This window comes from Vulpes lagopus, chromosome 9, assembly GCF_018345385.1.
Source record: "Vulpes lagopus strain Blue_001 chromosome 9, ASM1834538v1, whole genome shotgun sequence".
In the NCBI taxonomy this organism is placed as follows: Eukaryota; Metazoa; Chordata; class Mammalia; order Carnivora; family Canidae; genus Vulpes; species Vulpes lagopus.
The window spans coordinates 61,408,378-61,432,654 of record NC_054832.1 but is presented as its reverse complement, the minus strand read 5'-3'; the positions used below and the strand labels follow the sequence as shown (position 1 = coordinate 61,432,654).

At 38.6% G+C, this 24,277-nt stretch overlaps 1 protein-coding gene across 3 annotated transcripts in view; it reads right to left on the bottom strand.

Annotated features, from left to right (window-relative positions):
- The window catches only part of SLCO5A1 (solute carrier organic anion transporter family member 5A1), a 142,013-nt gene that overhangs the window by 56,640 nt on the left and 61,096 nt on the right, over positions 1 to 24,277 (bottom strand). For 2 of the 3 annotated variants that reach the window (XM_041769625.1, XM_041769624.1), the window contains one exon: positions 6,213 to 6,377. The exons of the other annotated variant lie outside the window; for it this stretch is intronic. In XM_041769625.1, the coding sequence (XP_041625559.1) occupies positions 6,213 to 6,377 (165 nt within the window). The remainder of the gene's footprint in view (positions 1 to 6,212; positions 6,378 to 24,277) is intronic. 3 annotated transcript variants of the gene reach the window in all.

Below are 24,277 nucleotides of genomic sequence, written 5' to 3'. Positions count from 1 at the left end.
GTGGCCTTAGAAAGAATGATTTAATCTAAGATTTAAGAAAAGGAAGAAATCACAGATTTCCTTCAGTCCAAATTATTGTTTTCTACATTACAAAACTATTCTCTGGAAAGACTGATAAGCCTACAGTCACAGTGGATTAGCAGCATGAGGGCCAAGAAGGTGCCCACCTCATGCACTAACGTCCCTGTGGTAGCTCTGAGGGGTAAATTCACAGGCCTGGGATCAGTCTGAGCTTCCTGCTGAATTAAGAGAGCACACGTACAGGGCATGGACTCCTTGCCAGGATGTGAAACTCGTGGATTAATACTGTTATGTTCAACCCAGATCTGAGGAGTTTGGGGATAATTTGTACCAGCTTTTAGCATCGTTTATTGATGAAAGTGAGCATGAGGATTTGTCCTTGGTCTCCCGAAGAACACCTGAAGAGTTCTGATGTTAAGGCTGGTTGCAGAGCTGGAACCCATATGATCAGCAAAATAGAAAAAATAAAAAATATACTTTAAAATATAAAAAGGATTATAAAAATACTTTATTACACCAGCTGAGCAGGTGTTTGGGGCTCTGCTTCCTGGATGTTCCAAGTACATGTCAGTGGTGCCAGATATAAGAGAGGACATGGGTCCTTCCATGCCCTTCAGAGATGAGCTGTGACTGGGAAGTATATTCTCACTTCATGGGTAAGCATTGTTATTCTAGGGCCTCTGAACCTTCTTAAGCAATTAGATCCTGTTTAACTGCCACCATTAATGCACTGGCTAAGAACCTGCCACATGGTAGGCATTCAAACATGCCTTAAATTAACAAGCTAATAAATAAATAAAAAGAATCTGAGTATCTTGACTTAATGTCCAGTATAACCTTCTACAAAAGTTCTAATTAGCACTGAAGAAAAACATATGTAATTTAGTGTAATTACCCAAAAGACAAAAGAGTCTATAATAGTCACTCTCAGGTCCTAATAGCCTCTATTTATCTCAAGATTGTTTAAAAATATAGAAGTGAGAAGTTGCTAGCAGCTGCTGCAGGATGTTGGTTTGTAAGGACCTTCTTCTTCTCTCCCTGAGCACATCATGTTTGAGTGCCCGCCCACGTCTTGTGGAATCCAATGTCACTGCCCGACCTTGGAAATAGGCAGTGATGCCAAGTGTAGCCATACTTAATATGGTCTACTTGCACTTAGAAGTTTAATGTTAATGTTAAAAAAATCTATGTATACATTTATGAAATGAGCACAAAAATGTATCTCAAAAACCATTCTCATAAAATTAAAGAACTGGTATAGAAAAGCAGAAGAATGAAACAAATCAAAGCATGTGCATGTCTCTCTAGCTTCAAAGCATGCAGTGACTTCCAGAGAGTACAGTCTGAGTTCAGCGGTACTGCTTTGAATCTCATCAACAAAACCCCAGTCAGTAGCTAAAGACAGAGAGCAAATATTTGGTTAATTAGACAACAATAAAAATGATAGGTGTTTTTTTAAAAAAAATCACACCCCAACCTGATCCTCCTTACCAAAGTAATAAATATTTTGATTATTCTCCAATGAAAAGCAAACAGTTCTCCAAGGCTGTTTCTCTTGCAAAGACGAACTACCATCTAACCCTTTTTAATTCTGCACACACAAGGGCCCTAGGAAGTCAAAGGTTATGCTGAAAAAGTCTGGTGCTCTGAAAATGAATGTTGTTGATCATGGCTCGGTGGCAAAGACTGCCCTAGAGAGAGCGGAAGTTGAATCTTAGATTACAGTTTCTCTGAAATAATAAAAAAAAAAAAAATTTTAACTGCCTGGAAACAATAAGACAGCATAGGCCTATTATAATATTTTAATAAAAATCACATATGAATATTTATATATTCCAAGACACTAACTTCCTGGCTCTATTTGCATGTCTTTAAGCAAGATATTTAAAATTCCCTAGACCTTTGTTTCCTCATGAAAATGGGCATAATCAGGGATCCCTGGGTGGCGCAGTGGTTTGGCGCTTGCCTTTGGCCCAGGGCGCGATCCTGGAGACCCGGGATCGAATCCCACGTCAGGCTCCCGGTGCATGGAGCCTGCTTCTCCCTCTGCCTGTGTCTCTGCCTCTCTCTCTGTCTCTCTGTGACTATCATAAATAAATTTAAAAAAATTAAAAAAAAAAAGAAAATGGGCATAATCAAGAACACCTACTACATAAGACTGGTTACATGGATTAAGTAATGTTGTCCATATGAAAAAGCTTGGTGTCTTCTACTTAGTAAAACTCAGTAAAGTCAAAACAGAACAAAACAAAAACTCAGTAAAGTCAGCAGCTGTTTTATTATCACCATTATTATAATATATACTATATATAATATATATCTTAGACCTGTTCAAGCTGCATGGCTTCAAATGTAACTACTGTCAACATCATCAATAATAATTCCTTTTCCTATGATATATGAATAAGCTGTGTTTTTCGATTTATATTGTTGTGCCCATTTAAAGTAAGGGAAGATTCATGGGATCCCTGGGTGGCGCAGTGGTTTGGCACCTGCCTTTGGCCCAGGGCGCGATCCTGGAGACCCAGGATTGAATCCCACGTCGGGCTCCCAGTGCATGGAGCCTGCTTCTCCCTCTGCCTATGTCTCTGCCTCTCCCTCTCTCTCTCTCTCTCTGTGTGTGTGTGTGTGACTATCAAAAATAAATAAATAAAAATTTAAAAAAAAAAAAAAAGTAAGGGAAGATTCAGAACAGATCACTATTTACTACTTCATGGATCCTCACAACAACACTGACACATAGAGACAGAGAAGCTATTGTCTTCGTTATACAGGTAAGCTACAGTTTTAGCTGAAGTATAGGAAGCAAAATGACTTGCCAAAAGTCACACAGCTAGTAACCAGCAGTGGCAACCAGCAGTGGCAAGATTCAAGGCTGTTCTATCTCCTCCTTCAGGGCTCTTGTCGTAATTTCAGCCTTTCCAAAACATCAACCTCAAAATAGTTCATTTCAGTCAACAAATGTGACCCTACATGGGTTAGCAGAAAAACCACAAATGGGAAAGGTATAACATGAACCTGGATTCATGGTTACATAAATACAAACACAGGCAGATCTGTAAACAGTTTAGGTTCTGGTTTGAGTCTAATACATACACACACACACACACACACACACACACACACACAAACACACACAAACAGATTATACACACACAGGGCACAGCTCTGTGAGAGCCAGTGCTCAAGGGTTATGAGAAAGAGTGAGCAAAGGCTTGTGAGTTCTGATACATGTGATACGTGTATGGAGCTTCATCTCTATCATATAATACAACACAAGCAAATGGCTACAGAGGATCAAAATTATCCAAATAATCCTTTTAAATTAAAAAAGGAACTTTAACTCAAAAATTCTGTCAGATGAGAAATTAGAACTACACTAAAATCTGGGGCACCTAGGTGGCTCAGTCAGTTAAGCATCTGACTCTTGATTTCGGCTCAGGTCATGATGTCAGGATCCTGGGATCCAGCCAGTGTCAGCAGGGAGTCTGCTTGTCTCACTCGATCTCTGCCCCTCCCCCTGCTCACGTACTCTCTCTCTTAAATAAATAAATAAATCTTTTTTAAAAAACTATATTAAAATTCTTGTTCAGATACATTTCTTAATTCTCCATGTCACTTACATACATAGAAAGGGAACAAAAGACTAAATTAAACTAAAGAAGTCCTTTAAAAATACAAATCTCTGCTCAGAGGGTAAAAGAAGGATTCAATTAGGAGCAGCCCCAGTGGCTGAGCAGTTTAGCGCTGCCTTCAGCCCAGGGTATGATCCTGGAGACCTGGGGTCGAGTCCCACATCAGGCTCCCTGCATGGAGCCTGCTTCTCCCTCTGCCTATGTCTCTGCACCTCTCTCTCTCTGTGTTTCTCATGAATAAATAAATTAAATATTTAAAAAAAGAAAAAAGAAGGATCAATTAATAAAAATTCAAAAAATCAAGATGAGCTTTTAAAAAGATTATCATCCTTGTTCGTCTTACTGTAATATGCCAGGCAACCTTCTACTCTTAATCAATCTGCGTATCTTTGACTATTATTATTTGTTATCTGTCTGGAAAGGAAGGAAAAAGTATGAGCTGGGAATAAAAATATCTTTTATCAGGACCCTGATATCAGATTTTCAAACATCGTATAAATTGCATTGACTATGTGTAAAAAAAAAACAAAATTACCAATGGCAAAACCAGACTGGAATTGGCACTATGTGATGTTGCTTTTTTAATCCTGATGTTGGAACATGGGATGAACAAATTCTGTGACCTAGCTTTATTTAATCTTTATCCTCCATTGCCAAAGGTCTTGGCGTCTGCCTTGTCCCATATTCACAAGGCAGTGAATGTCCCACCCACAAGGCAGTGATGACTGCCTTGATCACATCATTGTGGAACTCTGCAGCCAAACACTCCAGGTCCAACTGAACCCTTTACTCTATTTTTCCACAAGGAGTTTTATGTCTAGCCTCTGCATCGACCAGTAAAAAAGAGATGACCTTGGTCGATATGATTCCATATGCATCAATTCCTACCTAGCTCAGTAATGTACCCCTGCCCCAGGAACCGAAGGGGTCAACATGGTGCACCTGGAGAGGAAGAGGATGGTCCAGGTAGCAACACTCCCTAGTCTGGGATAGAAGAGGATACACACAGGACAGAAGAGCAATGTTTCTCAAGGTGTGTCCTGAAGAAAATTGTTCATAGAAGACATACCATTAAAAAGTGGGATTTCATAGTCAAATGGATTTGGGAAAGACACTACCTTGAGCCTCTGTCTGGGAGTGTCACAGTGCACACGGGCATAGTAAGGGTTGTGATGAGTCCTGCAACAAACAACTCTGTAATACTGGAACCTAGCAAGGTCCCAAATTTATTTGACTATGAATCTTCTTGCCAGTAACACTTACTAATATTGAAACTTAGTTAGGGAAATGTGTGAGACTACTCTACATTTATTAGCTGTGTGGCTTCAGATCTAGCTACAAAACAACTCTTGGTTTCCCTAACCAAGAATTGTCACTCAAACAAAGGCCCAGTGCAAGCATTAAACTAGAAACGTGTTGTTCAGAGTTTCTGACAACCAAACTGCTAAGTAATCTATACATTTCACCTTAATATAAGGAAAACATATATTTCTGAAAAACAAATAGAGAAAAACATATTTTTGGGTGACAATTACTATGATCCAAAGCAGTATACTCTTTACAAGAATATTTGCTATCATGGACCTACAACCCAATATTTATGTGTTTTCATGTGCAAAGTAAAAGAAGAGAACAAAGTGATTACCCAAGTATTTCAAGCCAACTTCTTTTTTCTATAATAATATAACTTTGCCTGTTAGATTTCAGATTACTCAAGCTGGCTAAGTTTAAATGTGAATGTGGAGGATAAAGTGGGAGCCAGAGTCATCACAAAAGTTATCATAAATCTCCACTTAACTATTTAAATATTTATTAATAGATTAAGCCTTAGGCAGATACAGTCATTTGACCATCTTTGATAAAACTAAGGATATATCCAAAATATTATGATATAATACACTGAAATTTCCCCAAGATCTGAGAATTAATGTTCCCACATTTCTAAACACCTAATTTACTATGAAAAAAGAACTGAGTACTACATACAATGGGTACATGTACCATAGTCTCCAAAAATCATTTTCCCAGACATAAAACATCTTCTAAAACAAAATTCATAGATTTCCTTTATAAGGTCAAGCATCTCCAGTAATTCAATCAAAATCCATTTATACTCATGAAGGGGAATTCTGATACCATACACCTGATCTATATTTCAGATTATCCATTAAAATTTTAAAAATTTTTAATTAATTTTTAAAATTTAATTCATGCCCCCATAAAAGGATATACTCAGATTTAAATTTGAATGCCATTGCCTATTTCATTCTTTTTAACTGAGAATCATAAAAATATAATTACACAAAGTTCTCCCTTTCCAAAACACAGTTGGTAAAAATGTCACACAGTAACACAATCTGAGTCAACAAGAAAAACTCAAAGACCTTCTCCTCCTAAAATGGGGATGGGGGTGGGGGGTCAGGGGGAGGCAGGTAGCTGTTAATGAATTTATTTAACACTTTGATGTTAGAATGAACTTTCTCTTCACTCATTGCATTTTATTTTAGTGGTCAAAAATGATCATGTTTTCAAGGAGCTCTAACGGCAGTGCCTTACCAGTGTAGATGCTGGCATTGGAAGCTGGGATACCAAACTGTGACTCGATGAACTTGGGAATGAAGGTAATGAAAGCAGTTACAATGGCACTCTCAGCTGTGTATGACAAACTCACAAAAAGGAATGTCATGTTGCTTAAGATCCTGACAGCTGCTCTTGGTAGGTCTACAAAATGACAAAAATGACAAATGAATGTTATAAATAAGGGATGGAAAATAAAATAAAATTGAATTGTTTTTGAAATGAACTGGAAATAGCCATTCAGCAACATTCAAGACTACTGAATAGAAAATAAAAATAAAGGAACCTGATGACTGAAATAATCCCCTTTATTAAGCAGATTTGGGTTTTTTTAAATTTTTTCAACTAGAATAAGGAAATTTAATAAAGTAGCAAAAAATATGTCCATACACAAATAAACTTACAAGAAGTACCCAACCTATGACTCCTGTTCTAAAAATTGTTTAAGATAAATTATTTACATTTTTTATTGATTAAAATAATGTTATTCTTTGTTAAAACTCAAAAGTCTACTAGATGTGCAAAGTATCTGCAGTACAGCCCTACCTTATAATTTCCACTCATTCAACTACCATTTCCCTGAGATAACACACTTCTGAGCTGTCACATCCCTGACCCGGCATTGCAGACACCCACAGCAGGGGAACTGGTCCATGATTTTGGACATCTGATCTTCCAGCCTCATTATGAAACAGGAAATGATGCAGCTAAAAGGGCTTAAGGGACAGGTCACCAGGTCAGATACTCCCAGGGAATTTGGACTGGGGAAGAAAGAGAAATGATCTCCAAAGGAGGAGAGCCCAAAGGTGGGGGCTCAGGACCTGACCTGCTGCCTCTCAAGAAAGAGAGAAAAGTTTCATTTTGAGTTCACAGAATTTGCCACATATACATATATATGTAAGATGTATGTCCAGGTATCTTCATTTCAGCATTATTTATAATAGCAAAAATTTAAGGAAAAAAACTAAATGTTCTCACTGGAAAATGTTTAAATAAAATATGGCACAGCCCTGTAATGCAATACTATGCAGTAGTTAAAAATGATACAGAGCTATATGTGCTGGCATAAAACAAACTCCAAGAAATATTTTTGTAAATGAATAAAGCAGGCTGCTGCAGAAATATACATATGAGTATGTAAATATATATACATAAATAATATTGGAGTAAAAATCAAACAAACCAAAACAATGGTCAAATTGTGGTCAAATATATATTTCCCAATATATACAACACAAAGAGATTCTGTAAGTGGGAATAAGATTGGGAAAGAGGAATAAAAGGAGATGCTTGTGCATATTCTTTTGTATTCTTGCATGTTTATAATGTGAATTAACTCACATTTATGGGATCTTTACATAGCTTGGAATGTATCATGGAAAAGATAAACTGCATTACTTCTGACATGTATAGTCATCTCAGTTATTAGAACAGTTATCCCGTGGGGTGCCTGAGTCAGTTAAACGTCCACCTCTTGACTTCAACCCAGGTCATGATCTCAGGATCATGAGATCAAGGTCCATGTTGAGTTCCATGCTCAATGGGGAGTCTGCTTGAGATGCTCCTTCTCCCTCTCCCTTTGTCCCTCTCCCTGCTTGAGTGTGCATTCTTTCTCTCACTCCCTAAAATGAATAAATAAATCTTTAAAAAAAAAAGTTATCCTCTTATGCTACAACATAATAAAATCTTTCATAAAAATCAAGCAATACTTGTTCTTAAAGCTATAATTCATAGCCTAGTCACCAGAATTTAAAACTTAGAAAGTCAAGACTATTTGCTAATCATTTTAAAATATAAATTAAATTTAATATTCTATAGCTTAATTTAATTGTTTAAAGTTTAAATGAACATTTAAAACAAAAATTAAGATGCTGACTTCATTTTTTAACATGGACAAACACGCCAGAAAAATATATATAATTAAACTACTTCAAAATATTACCCAATATTCTCTCATAAATATGCAAATCAAAAGGTCATATGTAAAATTTAAAAATTAGAGAGGTGCCTGGCTGGCTCACTTGATAAAGCATGCAACTCTTTTGTTTTGTTTTGTTTTTAAAGATTTAGAGAGAGGCATGGGACACCTGGCTGGCTCAGCGGTCAAGCCTTTGCCTTCAGCTCAGGGCAAGATCCCAGGGTCCTGTGTTCAAGTCCCACATTGGGCTCCCTGCAAGGATCCTGCTTCTCCCTCTGCCTGTGTCTCTGCCTCTCTCTGTGTCTCTCATGAGGAAATGAATAAAGTCATAAATAAATAAATAAATAAATAAATAAATAAATAAATAAATAAAGGCACAGGCACAGGCAGAGGGAGAAGCAGGCTCCCTGTAGGAAGTTCAATGCAGAATTCAATCCCAGGACCCCAGGATCACTGGTGAAGAAAGAAAAATGATGTCCAAAGGAGGAGAGCCCAGAGGTGGGAGCTCAGCACTTGCCCAGCTGCCTCTCAAGAAAGAAAGAAAAGTTTCATTTTGAGTCTTTGCATTTATTTCACAGAATTTGCCACATATACATATATATGTAAGATGTATGTCCAGGTATCTTCATTTCAGCGTTATTTATAATAGCAAAAATTTAAGGAAAAAAACTAAATGTTCCACTGAGCCACCCAGGTGCCCTGAGCATGCAACTTTTATTTAATCTTGGGATCATGAGTTCAAGCCCCAAATTGAGTGTGGAGCCTACTGAGAAAATAATAAACTTTAAAAAAATATAAAAAATAAAATAAAATTTAAAAATTTAAAAATTAAGATTTTCTATCAACATTTGGAGATTCAAATTAAGCTTATTTGTTACATTAAAAGACAATGTGTTGGGGCACCTGGGGGGCTCATACAAACACCTGTCTTTGGCTCAGGTCATGATCTTGGGGTCCTGGAATAGAGTCCCCATACTCAGTAGGTAGCCTGCTTCTCCCTCTCCCTCTGCTTGTACTTTCTTGTGCTCTTGTTCTCTCTCACATAAATAAATAGATAAATAAATAAATAAATAAATAAATAAATAAACAAACTGCCAATGTGTATAATCTAAAAACATCTGGGGGAATTATACAATAATTTTTTTAATACAAGAAGATAAAATGTATCACATGAATGTTTTAAAAGATATTAGTTATAGGGGCACCTGGATGGCTCAGTCAGAAGAGTGGAAGAGATATAACTATTTTTTTTTAAGATTCTATTTATTTATTCATGAGAGACACAGAGAGAGAGAGAGGCAGAGACACAGGCAGAGGGAGAAGCAGGCTCTATGCAGGAAGCCCGACATGGGACTTGATCCTAGGTCTCCAGGATCAGGCCCTGGGCTGAAGGCAGCACTAAACCATTGAGCCACCCAGGCTGCCCAAGAGCATGTAACTTTTGATCTCCTGAGTTCCAGTGCTGTAGTGAATGTAGAGATTACTTACATAAATAAACTTAAAAAAAAAAAAGATATTACTTATAAAACACTGATTTTTCTTTCATACCTACTTGGTGTGGTAAAATAGCCCTCTAACTTCAAAGCTAACTAAAAATATATGTGATGTTTACCTTCTCTTTCATAAATAAATAAATTAAATAAGTAAAACCAAAAACCCTCAGATATCCAGGGTTGTGACTTTGGCTAATGGGGCTGGGAGTTGGTTTCAATACAGGAAGAGTGAGTAAGTAAATATGTCACAATTACAGCAGTTAGCTTTTTAATGGCCCGAGAAGGGAGTTACAGAATGGACAGAAGATATCAGATTGGAACTGAAGGTAATGGTATGAAGTCATGGGATGGATAGAGAGACAGATAAACTGACAGAAGATGATCGATAGATATGAATGGTGGTGTAGATGGATAAATAAAGATGACAGGTGATAGATAGGTATGTGTGAGTGTGAGTACATACACATATGTCCTAATTCTGTCTACTACAGGGTTTAGAAGTTATAACACCCTAGTAGCAATGAGCCTACCTAGCACCTGGTAATTGGTTTCTAAAGGCCATTTTCCACTCAAAGAAACCAAAGCTCCTTGGAGAAATGTCTAACTGTAGAGCTGAGGCAGAGAAAATACAAGATAAGCCTGGAAAATCTTGTTAAATGAGAAAGTAAACTGTTCAAAGAATGATGAGGACATGTCAGAAGGACACCAAGACAGTTTGAAGGATCCCAAATAGTCAAATATGAAGCAATTTAAGGTTGATGGATGCTAAAAGTAGTAAGTGAAAGTTTAATAGAAACAAGATACAGTCATCCTCATTATTCACAGATTTAGTATTTTCAAATTTGCCCACTCGCTACAATTGATGTGTAACACCCAAATCAATACTCGCAGGGGGTGGCCATTCAAGGACATGCACTGTGTGGCCAAAAATTTTAGTTGTAGAACACACACTTTCTTGGCTAAGATCGTATGAGGCCTCTCGCCCTGCCTTCTTGTGTCAGTTTCATGTTTGCAAGCTAGGGTCCTTTTCATAAGATATTGTCATATTTTTAGCATTTTTGTGCTTTTGGTGATTTCCCTGTTTCAAATGGCCCCCCAGGCATAATACTGAAGTGCTATATAGTATTCCTAAGAGACTGTGATGTGTTAGATCACACATACATGTGTTAGCTACAAAGGACTTCCCCACCAAACACTGATAAATTACTTGCTGGTTTAGAACTGCAATATATTTATTAACTTTAGAGAAACCTGGTAGATACAATCTTATCCAAGAGATCAAAGTTCACAGAGATATTAGCATTATATAGCTTCTGTTGAAGGCACAAGAGCATAGCATCATTTCAGTGGTATGCCTACTGAGCGCATAAATCAGGAGGCGACATCATCAAACCCAAACTGAGGGACATTGTATAAAGTTATTGGTTTGTACTTTTTAAAAAGATTGAGGTCATAAAAAATAAGGTAATATGAGGAACTGATCCAGATTGAAGAAGACTAAAATACACCTCACGAAATACATGTGATCTGTGAATTGGATTTGGACATAAAGGGCATTGTTGAAATAACTGACAAAGTTTGAATAGGGCTTTGTGGTCTAGATGGTAGCACTGGATCAATATCAATTTCCTGGTTTTGATGGCTGCCCTGTAGTCATGTAGGACAATGTCCTTGTACCTAGGAAACATACACTAAAGTAGCACAGCACAGCAGGACATCATTTCTGCAACTTCTCAGATGGGTCAGAAATGTTAACAATTGGAGAGCTGGAGTACAGGGTACCCGGGAGTTCTATGCACTATTTCTGTAACTTTTAGATAAATTCAAAATAATTTCAAAAACACAAAATTTAAAAATCTAAGCTGTATCCCTACATTTGCAGTCAAATATCTAATTTTTATGCTGCAGAATATATTTTAAATAAGTTGCTTAGTGTCATTCATAGCTGTCACTGTAAAATAAAAAATGCAGTAAAAAGTCTGATAAAGGAGAGATAAAATAATGATTATCATTTTTTTATTATCATTTTTTTAATCATTTAATGCTACAAAATCTTACAAATTCCATTATAAAGGCAAACTGACACCAAAACCAGAAATGCCTTTAACATTAGGAAAGTAGGAAAAGAATTCAATACAAAGCACCAAGATTTAATAGAATGTAATATGACATAGGCTACACATAGAAATAACTTTCAAAAGAAGTGTTAGTTAAGAAGTTAAGAAGTATACTTGTGATGAGCGAGCACTGGGTGTTGGATGTAGTGTTGAATCACTGGGTTGTACACCTAAAACTAATATTGTGCCTTATGTTGGCTAGCTGAAACTTTATAAAAAAAATTTTTTTAAAAAGTGTTACTGTCATTGGCAGATACTTTCCTCATCCCCATGCACACATCCACAGCAGTGTGTGCAGGTGACCCCAGACAGCCAGCATTTGCACCGTACCAGATGCTGAGTTGCACGCCAATCATGATGGGGCTATGCTACAATAAGTTTGATGTAGTTGGGGATCCCTGGGTGGCTCAGAGGTTTGGCACCTGCCTTCGGTCCAGGGCGTGATTCTGGAGTCCCGGGATCAAGTCCTGCATCGGGCTCCCTGCATGGAGCCTGCTTCTCCCTCTGCCTGTGTCTCTGCCTCTCTCTCTCTCTCTGTGTGTCTCTCATGAATGAATAAATAAAATCTTAAAAAAAAGGAATTATAAAAAAAAGTTTGATGTAGTTCCCCCCCTTCCCATTTTTGACCTTGCAAACCTCTAGTCAAAGTTTCAAAAAAATCTGAGATGTGTGGTGTGACTGGATTCCTGTGGAAGCTGAGTAAAGGACAATCTCAGCAAGGGCAGAGACCATAGTTTCTGGTTCTCAAAAGCCTTGTGGCTCACAGTGAAAGATGAGGCTGCAGGTACTGATATGTGCATAAGTTTCTGACCATCAGGCAAGCATGCTCCAGTATTTGTGAATGTTTGATGCTCATTCATAAAATGTCTACAACTTCAAGTATCTATTTAGAATAAAGTTTTTGTTTGGAAAAGTAAAGTTTTAAGCGAGTCTGGGTCTCATAGAACTAAAAGGTGGCAATCATCTTTTAAGGTGGGCAAAGGGAGGAACTCATTGATAATACGTTTTTGTCTGATGTAAAATGGATCCCATTCTCCAGAGAGGTCTGTGAGGCACTGCTCACAGTGGCTCTTTATGCTGATGTAGCAAGGTTTGCAGCATGTGATCTGATATTCCCAAAATGAGCTGATTGCACCAGGCAAGGAGGCTGGACTCAAAGGTGCTTCCAGAAGGTAGCCCCGCAGCCAGGAGAGGTCTAAGGCATCCTACATGAATACAGATTGGCCAAGCCCTTTACTTTGTGTCCCTTACTATTGGCAAGTGAGATAGAGAGAGACAGTTAGGCCAGGAGTATGAAGATCTGAGTGAGAATATAAGGAAGGAAAAGGAACTGAGCATCACCCTGCAGTTGAGTATCCAGAGTGGCTGTGGGTCACAAAGCAAGGAACACATTCCCAGAGCAGCCAGAAGCCTGCGAGAGAGCCTTATGGCAAAATCCCAATATCCCAGGGGGCTTCAACTTGCTCTGTCCTTTACAAACTTTGTTGTCTTAAACTACTGAAACAGACTTTTTTTACATAATGATATACTTTAAAAAGATATGCTACCATAGAGAATGATGAATAAAATGAGAAGAAGGCCCAGCTGCCCAAAACCTGGCCTCTCTTGCAAGGCCCTCGATGCAGGGTTGCTGTCCACCTTTCCAGTTCTGAAGTCCTGTGATTGCCCACCATAAGCCCCCTACATGGCCATTGTTTTCCTTGTCTCTACTATTTACTATATTCCCTGCCAGTCTGCTCAAACAAATGTCAAGCTCATCCATGGGATCTGTAGGAGACAGCCCCTTCAGACAGACAGGTGGTTCTCCTCTGTGCTCCCACGGCATGCTGTTCACACTGCTACTCATTAAGTCTTCTATAACTGTGTGTATTTACCTGTTTGTTTCTTTCAAGAGAGTATAAATGCTATGAAAGCAGGACTTTGGTACATCTGTATATCTTCAGCTCCCAGCATCCATCTGGCATTTTGTAGGCACTCAAAAAATATATCTGGAATGTGATTCATTATAACATCACAGCAACAATTTGTACTAAAGCAATATTCATATACTTATGAGAAAAATGAAATCTATTCCAAAGATGCCTAATTTCCTCCTGGGGAGTAAATTAGTTATTAAGAAAGTATAAGTCATAAGATAAAGGGTGGTCCATGTAGTGGTGGACTTAACAAAACCACAGAAAAATGTGAAAAGGATACCCCTTTTCAAAATATGGCTTTCTGTATAGATCAGATTATAAACTAAAAATTCCAACAAGAGATGGAGGAAATATATAATATTTCATTCATCCAACATATCTGGGGGAAAGAGGCATTTGGCATGCTTGAATTTTTCAGATAACTGGGTAATTGACTCTTAAAGCAACAAAATTTTAAACATTTTTTTTAATTTTAAACATTTCTGTGTATTTTTTTTTAAAAAATATTTCTTTTTTTTTTTAATTTTTTATTTATTTATGATAGGCACACAGTGAGAGAGAGAGAGGCAGAGACACAGGCAGAGGGAGAAGCAGGCTCCATGCACCGGGAGCCTGACGTGGGACTCGATCCCGGGTCTCCAGGATCGCGCCCTGGGCCAAAGGCAGGCGCCAAACCACTGCGCCACCCAGGGATCCCACATTTCTGTGTATTAACTGGTATTACAGGAATATCCATAGCACAATTTAAAATTTTATTCAAGATTCTAAGTCACAATCATGAATGATAATATCTATCTGCTAATTTGTCTTAGGGCATTTTTAAGCCTTCGATTTATTTTCTGATCTTTTCTTTGGTTATAGGAACACTCCTTCCCTGTGATGTGTTGTGGTGTTTGTTTTGCTTGCTGACATTCTACTTCCACACCAGCTTTCTCTGTTCTTCTAAAGGACTTTTATGAAGTAGACATAGATTTCCATCATTCTTTTGATATCTACTTTTTAAAATTTAAACTGGGGATGGGATGAGGAGTGGTAGTTTTATTAATATAAAAAATAAATAATTTTTACTATGAAGTTGTTCACTAAATTTCATCATTTCCAGATATAAATGATAAACAGTAAATGCCAAACAAACATACTAACCTCTGTTAATAATTTTCATAATTTTTCTGACATGGATATTTTTGAACATAATATCTCTTCTTGTGGAAAAAAAAGAGACTTATCTGAACATTATAGCCTATTCAGTTTATTTCCCTTATGCCTAAATTCAAGTAAAATAAATATCTTTCCAAAAATAATTTATTGAGGTAAAATTCACATAACATAAAATTATTTTAAAGCTAACGATTCAGGGGCATTCAGTACATTCACAATGGTGTGCAAACACATCTATTTTTCAAAATGTGCCTTTTTGTTATAAAAATAATGTAAGTGTTCAGGAATGATATCAGAATGCACTTTTATTCTTTATATCTTTATGTACTTTGTAAATTTTCTACTACGGACATATATTACTTCTATATTCTAAAAAGCCAAGCCAAAAACTCTGCAATTTTAAATGAATGCAACAATATGTCATCTTCCAAGACAAGTCTTCCCTGACTCAGGCAGCTAAGGTAGGAATTCTATGCTCCTGCTCCTACAACCTTACTTAGAATGTACATACCTCCATTTAAAGACTTATATTTTATTATGTCAATTTTCCTTTCTACCTTCCAATTCTTTGTCTTGTATTTGTTGCTCAATAAAGGTATTTGGGGGATCCCTGGGTGGCGCAGCGGTTTGGCGCCTGCCTTTGGCCCAGGGCGCGATCCTGGAGACCCGGGATCGAATCCCACGTCGGGCTCCCGGTGCATGGAGCCTGCTTCTCCCTCTGCCTGTGTCTCTGCCTCTCTTTCTCTCTGTATGACTATCATAAATAAATAAAATAAAAATAATTAAAAAAAAAATAATAAAGGTATTTGTACAGGTGACTGGGTACTCAGTGGGTTAAGTGTGCCTTTTGCTCAGGTCATGATCTCAGGGTCCTGGGATTGAGCCCCGTGTCAGGCTCCCTGCTCAGCCAGGAGTCTGCTTCTCTGCCTTTGCCTCTCCTCCTGCTTGTGCTCTTTCTCTTAAATAAGTAAAAATATTTGTGAAAGAAAAAAAAAGAATGAATGAGAGAAGTTTACTTAAGATAGATATTGTCAGCCATATATCTCAATAATTAGAAGGATTTGGAGGGTACCTGGGGGGCACAGTCAATTAAGCATCAGACTCTTGGTTCCCCCTCAGGTCATGATCTTAGGGTCATGAGATCAAGCCCGTGTCTGGCTCTGCACTCAGAGTGGAATCTGCTTAAGGATTCTCTCTCTCTCTATCTACTCATCCTCTAAAATAAATAAATAAATCTTTGAGGAAAGAAAAAAGAAGGATTTGCAGAGAACAGTCTAGTCCTTTCCTAAACATCTTCGATAATGCTAATTTCTTAAACGACAGTAAAATTTGAGGGAAGTGTCAATTGAATAAGCAGATCTAGACAGCTTAAATGGACTAAGTCACAGAATTCACAGGAGGCACAGACAAAGTGACCAAGAGTAAAAATGGAAACACCAGAGTGGTGGTCACTGTTATATAAAAGGCTGGGATATTTATTAAATTAGAAAATAATACAATATGTGCCAAAATACAGAGTGCTTTTTTTTTTAAGATTTTATTTATTTATTCATGAGAGAAAGAGAGAGAGAGAGAGAGGCAGAGACACAGGCAGAAGGAGAAGCAGGCTCCATGCAGGGAGCCCGACATGGGACTCAATCCGGGTCTCTGGGATCACACCCTGGGCTGAAGGCAGCACTAAACCACTGAGCCACCAGGCTGCCCCAGAGTGCTTTTCAAAGCACATGGGCAGGACCCAAAGCCTCAGCCATGAGGGTTCCAGAAAGGACCCTGGAAGGTGGGGAGAAGGAACATAGTATAAAGAAAGGTGGAGACAACACCATACGAAAATAATCATGGAGTCAGGCCAGGTAAGAGGTATGCTTTGGCCGTAACATATACTTTTATATTAACCGCATTTTTTTAATTTTTCTGTATTTTTTAATGTTTTGACATCTTAAAAATCTTGTTGGCTGGGAAGAGACTAGACTACCAAGTTTTAGAGATAGCAAAGCTCAGCTGGGAACACATCTCTTATATGCAAACTATCCAGTCCCAGCGATACAGTCCCAACTGCCTCCTTACGGTACTCTCACACACCAAGCTAGTATTGTCCCCATCCTACATCACCCAAGACTGGGCACCACACAACTAGACCACCCCCACAGCCTAAAACCCACTGAAATTACTCAGTGTGTTGTAAGCTGTTGACTCTGCCCTGCCTTTTCTTTGCCATGGAAATCCCCACAGGGGTCTGAGCTCAGCTTTCCCTCACTCCTGTCTTTTATTTCCTGACCCCAAACCTGGTTCTTCCCTTGAAGCCCTGTGTGTCCATCCCCTTATCTTGGGAAATATACATAATAAATCCTTCTTTCAATGACATTGACCTCTGCATGTCATGACTCGGTCACTTCCATAAATTACAGTGCTGTGGGTACAAGTTAATAGAGCCACTTCTCTTAACACCTCTCTACAAAATTCCTTGATTTATAACTACTTTCTAAAAGTATTTAATTCTTCCTTCACCTCTAATATCTTCGTTCTTATTTGTATACTTTAAAGCCTTCTGGTACATCAAAAAACTAATGGAGGGGAACTTGGGTGGCTCAGTGGTTGAGTGTCTGTCTTTGGCTCAGGTCATGATCCTGGGATTGAGTCCCGCATAAGACTCCCCACAGGAAGCCTGTTTCTACCCCTACCTTATCTATGTCTCTGGCTCTCTCTCTCTGTGTCTCTCATAAATAAATAAATAAAATCCTAAAAAAAAAAAAAGGCTGGTGGAAATATACCATCACCAGCAGCAAAAATTTCAATAACTTCCAGTATGACCTGTAAGTCTTGCACCATCCTGTATTTCATGGGCATAGAGTAGATACAACTTTTTGATGCCCATTACCCAGGAACATCAAATTATTTTTAGTCACATCTTTCTGTAAAAGCAAAACCAAAGCTCCTCTCATATGTGACATGGCCAAGAAACCATCCAAGTGTCCCCGTTATCTGTTCATTTCTTTGAAACTAATGACTCTCTCTGTGGTCCCTGGTCACAAATCTCCATGAAAGTATTTCAATTTTTCCCTCTCTTCCGTAACACATTGGCAAATGACATTCCCTGCTTGCCAATAAAAGAGCAGAAGGAACCAAGTGATCATGCACACTATAGTCACCTATGGACCAGCACATGAGGCTCTTGAGCCCTTTACCTACAGACAGGGGACAGAAACAGTGGCTGTCAAGGCCCAAAATATATCATTAGTGGTTACTGGCCACAGTACTATTCTGCTTGCTTACATCTAGCACCAATGAGTATTTTCATATATAGCTTTCTAAGTAGATAGTACTTTGATGAGTTGAATAATCCCATAGTTAGTTTGCACTGAATACAAAGAAAGTGCTTTCTTTTTCAGGAATTTCTTGCCAGGCATGTTAGCAGTTACCACCTAAGCTGTAGGTCCAAATCTACAAGTTTGGCTTACCATAAGATAACACATGCACAACAAAATAAATGCAATAGAACAAAACAAAGAACCAGAGACAGAAAAGATGTAAACACAGCACAACACCATGACCAGAAAAAATAACTAAATATATCTTAAAAGATCCTTGCTGGGGGACACCTGGGTGGCTCAGCAGTTTGGTGCCTGTCTTTAGCCCAGGGTGTGATCCTGGAGTCCTGGGATCGAGTCCCACATCAGGCTCCCTGCATGAAGCCTGCTTCTCCCTCTGCCTGTGTCTCTGTCTCTCTCTGTCTCTCTCTCTGTGTGTCTCTCATGAATAAATAAATAAAATCTTTAAAAAAAAAAAAGATCCTTGCTGGGCTTTAAATTTGACTCAGTTTCCTGGCCACTAAAGCAAAAAACTGAATAATCATCATTAGCAGAAACAATTGAATTGCTTTTCCTCACTATGTTCTAGAACAGTGGTTCACACAGTGTGGTCTCCAAACTACCAGAATCAGTATCACCTGAGAAGCTGTTAAAAATGCAAATACAAAAAAAATTAAAAATAAATAAATTTAAATTTAAAAAGCAGGGCACCTGGGTGGTTAATCAGGTAGGCGTCTGCCATTGGCTCAGGTCATGACCTCAGGGTCCTGGGATTGAGTCCTGCGTTGGGCTCCTTGCGAGGCAGGGAGTCTGCTTCTCCCTCTCCCTATGCCTCCCCTACTGCTCATGAGCGTTCTCTCGCTCTCAAATAAGTAAGTAAAATCTTTTTTTTTAAGATTTTATTTATTTATTCATGAGAGACACAGAGAGAGAGAGAGGCAGAGACACAGGCAGAGGGAGAAGCAGGCTCCCTGCGGGGAGCCCGATGTGGGGCTCGATCCCAGGACTCCAGGATCATGCCTGGGGCCAAAGACAGGTGCTAAGCCACTGAGCCACCCAGGGATCCCCTAAAATCTTTAAAAATAAATAAAATAAAATAAATTTTAAAGGGCACCTGAGTGGCTCAGTTGGTCAAGTGTCGGACTCCTGATTTCAGCTTAAGTCATGATCTCAGGGTTGTAAGATGAAGCCCCTCGTCGGGCTCCCTGCTGGGCATGGAGCCTGCTTAGGATTCCTCTCCCTTCTTCTGCCCCTCCCCTACTCCTTCTCTAAAAATAAGTAAATAAATAAATAATTTTTTGAAAAGAGCAAATACCCAGGCCACACCCCAGGCCTCCTGACTTGAACACTATGGGCCAGTGCCCAGCAATCTGGGTTTTAAGAAGCCCTTGTGGTGCTTCCTAGGTAGCCTAAGTTTAAGAACCACTGTTCTCACCAAATAGGTTCTTATATAAAGGACAGTGAGCATGTTCCTACAGCACATATGGGGAATTCAAGCAACAGCTTCCAATAAAAGCTGTAAATATAAAACTAAAATGTAAGTCAGCAAAGGAGCAAAGGCAATATGCAAGAGAGCTAAGATAGCATGAACCAGGCATGTGGATTTGGTCATCCCTCTTTGCTGAGTCAAGGAGTGACCCCAACATATTCCATACTATACTAGTTGTAAAACACCTAGGGACATCTGGGTGGCTCAGTGGTTGAGCATCTGCCTTTTTTTTTTTTTTTTTAATTAATTTTTATTGGTGTTCAATTTACCAACATACAGAAAAACACCCAGTGCTCATCCCATTAAGTGTCCACCTCAGTGCCCGTCACCCATTCCCCTCCAACACCCGCCCTCCTCCCCTTCCACCACCCCTAGTTCGTTTCCCCGAGTTAGGAGTCTTTATGTTCTGTCTCCCTTCCTGATATTTCCCAACATTTCTTTTCCCTTCCTTTATATTCCCTTTCACTATTATTCATATTCCCCAAATGAATGAGAACATACACTGTTTGTCCTTCTCCGATTGACTTATTTCACTCAGCATAATACCCTCGAGTTCCATCCACGTTGAAGCAAATGGTGGGTATTTGTCGTTTCTAATGAGCATCTGCCTTTGGCTCAGGTCAGGATCCTGGAGTCCCAGGACTGAGTCCCACATCAGGCTCCTTGCAGAGGGAGCCTTCTCCCTCTGCCTATGTCTCTGCCTCTCTCTGTGTCTCATGAATAAATGTGTCTCATGAATAAATAAGTAAAATATTTAAAAGAATAAAAAATTTAAAAAAAAAATGAAACACCTAGCAAAGGGCCATATGCAATAGTTCTGGACGTTCTTGGGCAACTCAAATTTGGAATTTATTCCTTCTTTATTCCTTTATTTAGTTCCTTCAACTAGCTCCTTTCCCCATTATCTGAGGTTGAAATCCTGAAACTACCTTTGATAACTCCCTCTCCATTAACCCCCAGGCTGAAATTAATGGGAATGTAGCATTATAGGTTTCTTGGATTACACAGACTTAGCATCACTCAACAGTTGCCACATCTTATAGACATAACCTCTCCTTTCTCAAAAATTCCTTCACCAAATATTGACTGAGTATCTACAAAGTGGTACAAATTCATCAAGGAACGTGGTAGACAAAATATCTCCTGCCTTCATGGGGCTTACTTTCCCACTGTGGAGACAACAATAGGATAAGTAAAATATATGGTATGTTAGATAATGATGAGTACTAAGGAGAAAAGTAGAGGGCAGGAGATAAGAAGCTTTGGCTGCCCAGCAGGAAGTCTGCTTCTCCCTCACCCTCTGCATCACCCCCACCCCCCGATCATCTCAACCTTGCACACATGTGCTCTCTATCTCTCTCTCTCTCAAATAAATAAAATTTCTTTAGAAAAGCTTTGGAGAGGAAGTTGGAGATTTTTAAATAGGGTGAGTAAGCAAGGCCTCCCTGAGAAGAGACTCTTTGAGTAATATCCTGCAGGAAGTGAAGGGAACTGGGGAAGAACATTCCCAGCATAGGAATATCAAAGGCAAAGGCCATGAGGTGAGAGTATGCCTGGCAATGCTGGCAGGTTTGAGGACCATTGAGAAGCCCAATATGGCTGAAGTGGAATAAACAAATGGGGCTGCAGGAGAGAGATGGGGTTAAACAGATAAGCAGGGACCAGATTCTATCCCTGGTAGGTCATCCAGGGAAGAACTTCTCTGTGAGTGAGATAGGAGACCGTGGGATGCCTGGGTGGCATAGAGGTTTGGCGCCTGCCTTCAGCCCAGGGCGTGATCCTGGAGACCTGGGATCGAGTCCCACTCCCCCATGGGGAGCCTGCTTCTCCCTCTGCCTGTGTCTCTGCCTCTCTCTCTGTGTCTCTCATGAATAAATAAATAAAATCTTAAAAAAAAAAAAAACCTCAGATTTAACTCAAAATGAAACCTTAGCAACAATTCTTTAATTCAAGGCCTTAATGATGAATCTCAATTTTGTAGCAAAAAATTATGTCAACAGTTGAATGACTCCCAGAGATTTAATTTGTCCTTTTGAAAATCAGATTAAATATTAGACTGTCATATCCTATAAGCGATATGTATTATATAATCTGGAAGAAATCAATAAGTATAAGATAAAAATATGAATTAATTTTAAATACTTTTGTATTCAAACATTATTCCTACATCAACAATATCGTTTGAATCATTTTTAGCAAAACATTTGCACTTTATACTCCCATTACAACAGGATTCCTTTCTAACAGGAGAAAATGGTTCTTGACGTTCCAGTCTAAATACAATTAGAAAATTCAGTGCAAGTGAAAGTAAAAAATGAACTAGCTCCATGTCCTAATGGGGAGATTTAGATGCAGACATGAGATCAGTCATCACAATGAAGGCATAGGATGAAAAAGCTGAGCATGTATCAGAAACACTGACAGGAAAATCCGAAAGGAAACAGATTTTATAAACCAACTACCCATCACTGCCAAAAGACTCCTCTTATTCTTTCCTTTAAAAGAAAATAACATCCTAATCTATCATACTGAGCTTAGAAAAGGTGGAGAAGAGAAATCCCTAGCAGTACAAGATAATATGCAATAAAACAGTATATAGATTCAATTTGGAAAAACAATCTTAAAGTTCCATGACAGCTTTTGAACCTGCATGCCTAATTAAGGTGCCCTTCCCCCCAGAAGTAGATCCTGAATCAAAGATTCAAGTCCATGCAGTTTATTTGGGAGGCTCAGAAAATGCCCTTCAGGGAATGCAAATGTGATGCACGTGAAGCAAGAGCAGCCTACGAGGGATGTAGAAATAAATATAACTCAGAAACTGTCTCACCCATCAACACTGGGGTGTTCATCAGTCAGTGGTTAAGACTGCTGTGTGAGGGTGGGAGAGTGTTAATTCCTTGGCACTTGATGCCAGCCTCGAGCAGGAGCCAACAGGCTTCCCAGCCCACAAAGAAAACCTTCAAGCAAGGAAGATCTGCAGACCTTCAGGCAGGGACCAGCAGTCAGCAGGCCTCCACCAGGAAGACCATAAGGTCCCAGAGGCAGACAGGTCATTAACATCATTGTCTACACTTTATCCTCCAAAGGCATGCCATTTCCCTGTAAGGTTATATCCATCATTGGTGTTTGACACCAGTCTTCTCTTACTTAACTATCCAACAGAGCATATATTTCACATTCAAGCCATCTGCCCCTAAGCTATAAGTATACACAACTTAGCTTACCTACATCTGGGATTTCTCCCCTTCAGTCTACTTTATATTCTTCATAAATTAAACTCTAAGTCTACTCCTGTGTTGTAAATTCTTTAATATCAAACTTGCTCTCAATTGAGTTGTAAAAAAAAAAAAAAAAATTACTCCTTTGGTAATAGCCTGTATGACCCGTAAGACATCCAAGAAAAATGATGGGTTGGTCCACATGGTAAGAGCTCAGTCCACACTAGCATCTAAAGAATCCTTGACAGTATTAGAGCAAAGGTAATTTTTGCAGTCCCAAAAGTACACACCGTCACAAAATAATGGGTGGGGGAGGGCAGGTAGGGGAGGCAGATCTAAAACATAACTGGGAAGGAGCATTTTCAAAGAAATGTGACTTCACTTGCTTTGAACAAATATAGTCCTAAAAATAGTCCAATCTAACCATCATTTTTCTTTGGCTGCAGGGACATTCCATTTTATATTAGTAACATCCTTCTAGGCCTGAAAGGTTCCTCTTTGGCTTTAGCATTTATACAGTCAACGATAAAGTTAGTCGGTAAGGTGTCTAGGTAAATTTTACCTAAAACAACCTTAACTCATGTAAGCACTTGGTAAATATTATGCTTCCTAATTTAAAAAAAATACCAATTCAGAGAATTTAGGAAATAGGCTGAAATTAATGGGAATGTAGCATTATAGGTTTCTTGGATTACACAGACTTATTGTCACTCAACAGATATACTATACATTGAACAATATTGCATGGTTAAAATTACTTTAAATTATTTAGATTTGGGCTTACCTAACCTAGTTTTAATAAAGTCCTTGTTTTTAAGACAAATAAAAATGAAAAAATTGACAAGTACACATCACTGAAACTTTCTGGATATTCAGAGGCCTATTCCTTGGCTACTCTTCTCTATGGCCACTTACAAACATCTAACAGAGCCACTGTTGAATGAGATTGCTGTCTCATGGTAGATTTTATATTTAGGTGAGGATCAGGACACACTAACAAACCCATCATTCCCCTGAAACAAACCATTCATCATACAATGCAATATTTTAAAAATCAGACATCACTCTTGACAGTAAATGACATATATAAAAATCTGAATCTTTAGGATCTAAATCAGTGCTTCTCAAGCAATCTGTGATGAAGAACCATTTCTAAATTAATATTTCCAGTCTATCATGTACTGGTACTTTTGCAAAATATATTAAAGATGAATTATAAGAAAACAAAAATTTTAAAACACAAAATGTAAGCCCAGCTCATTATTATTATTATGAGATTTGATAGGCATAAAATTATTGTAAAATTTAAAAATTCCCCAATGCTTACTCAAAATTTCAGTACTTATCTTGTCACAGGCCAGTAACAGTTGGTGGGCAACACTGACCAGGACCCATACTTTGAGTAGCACTGATCTAAAATAGCACGTGCA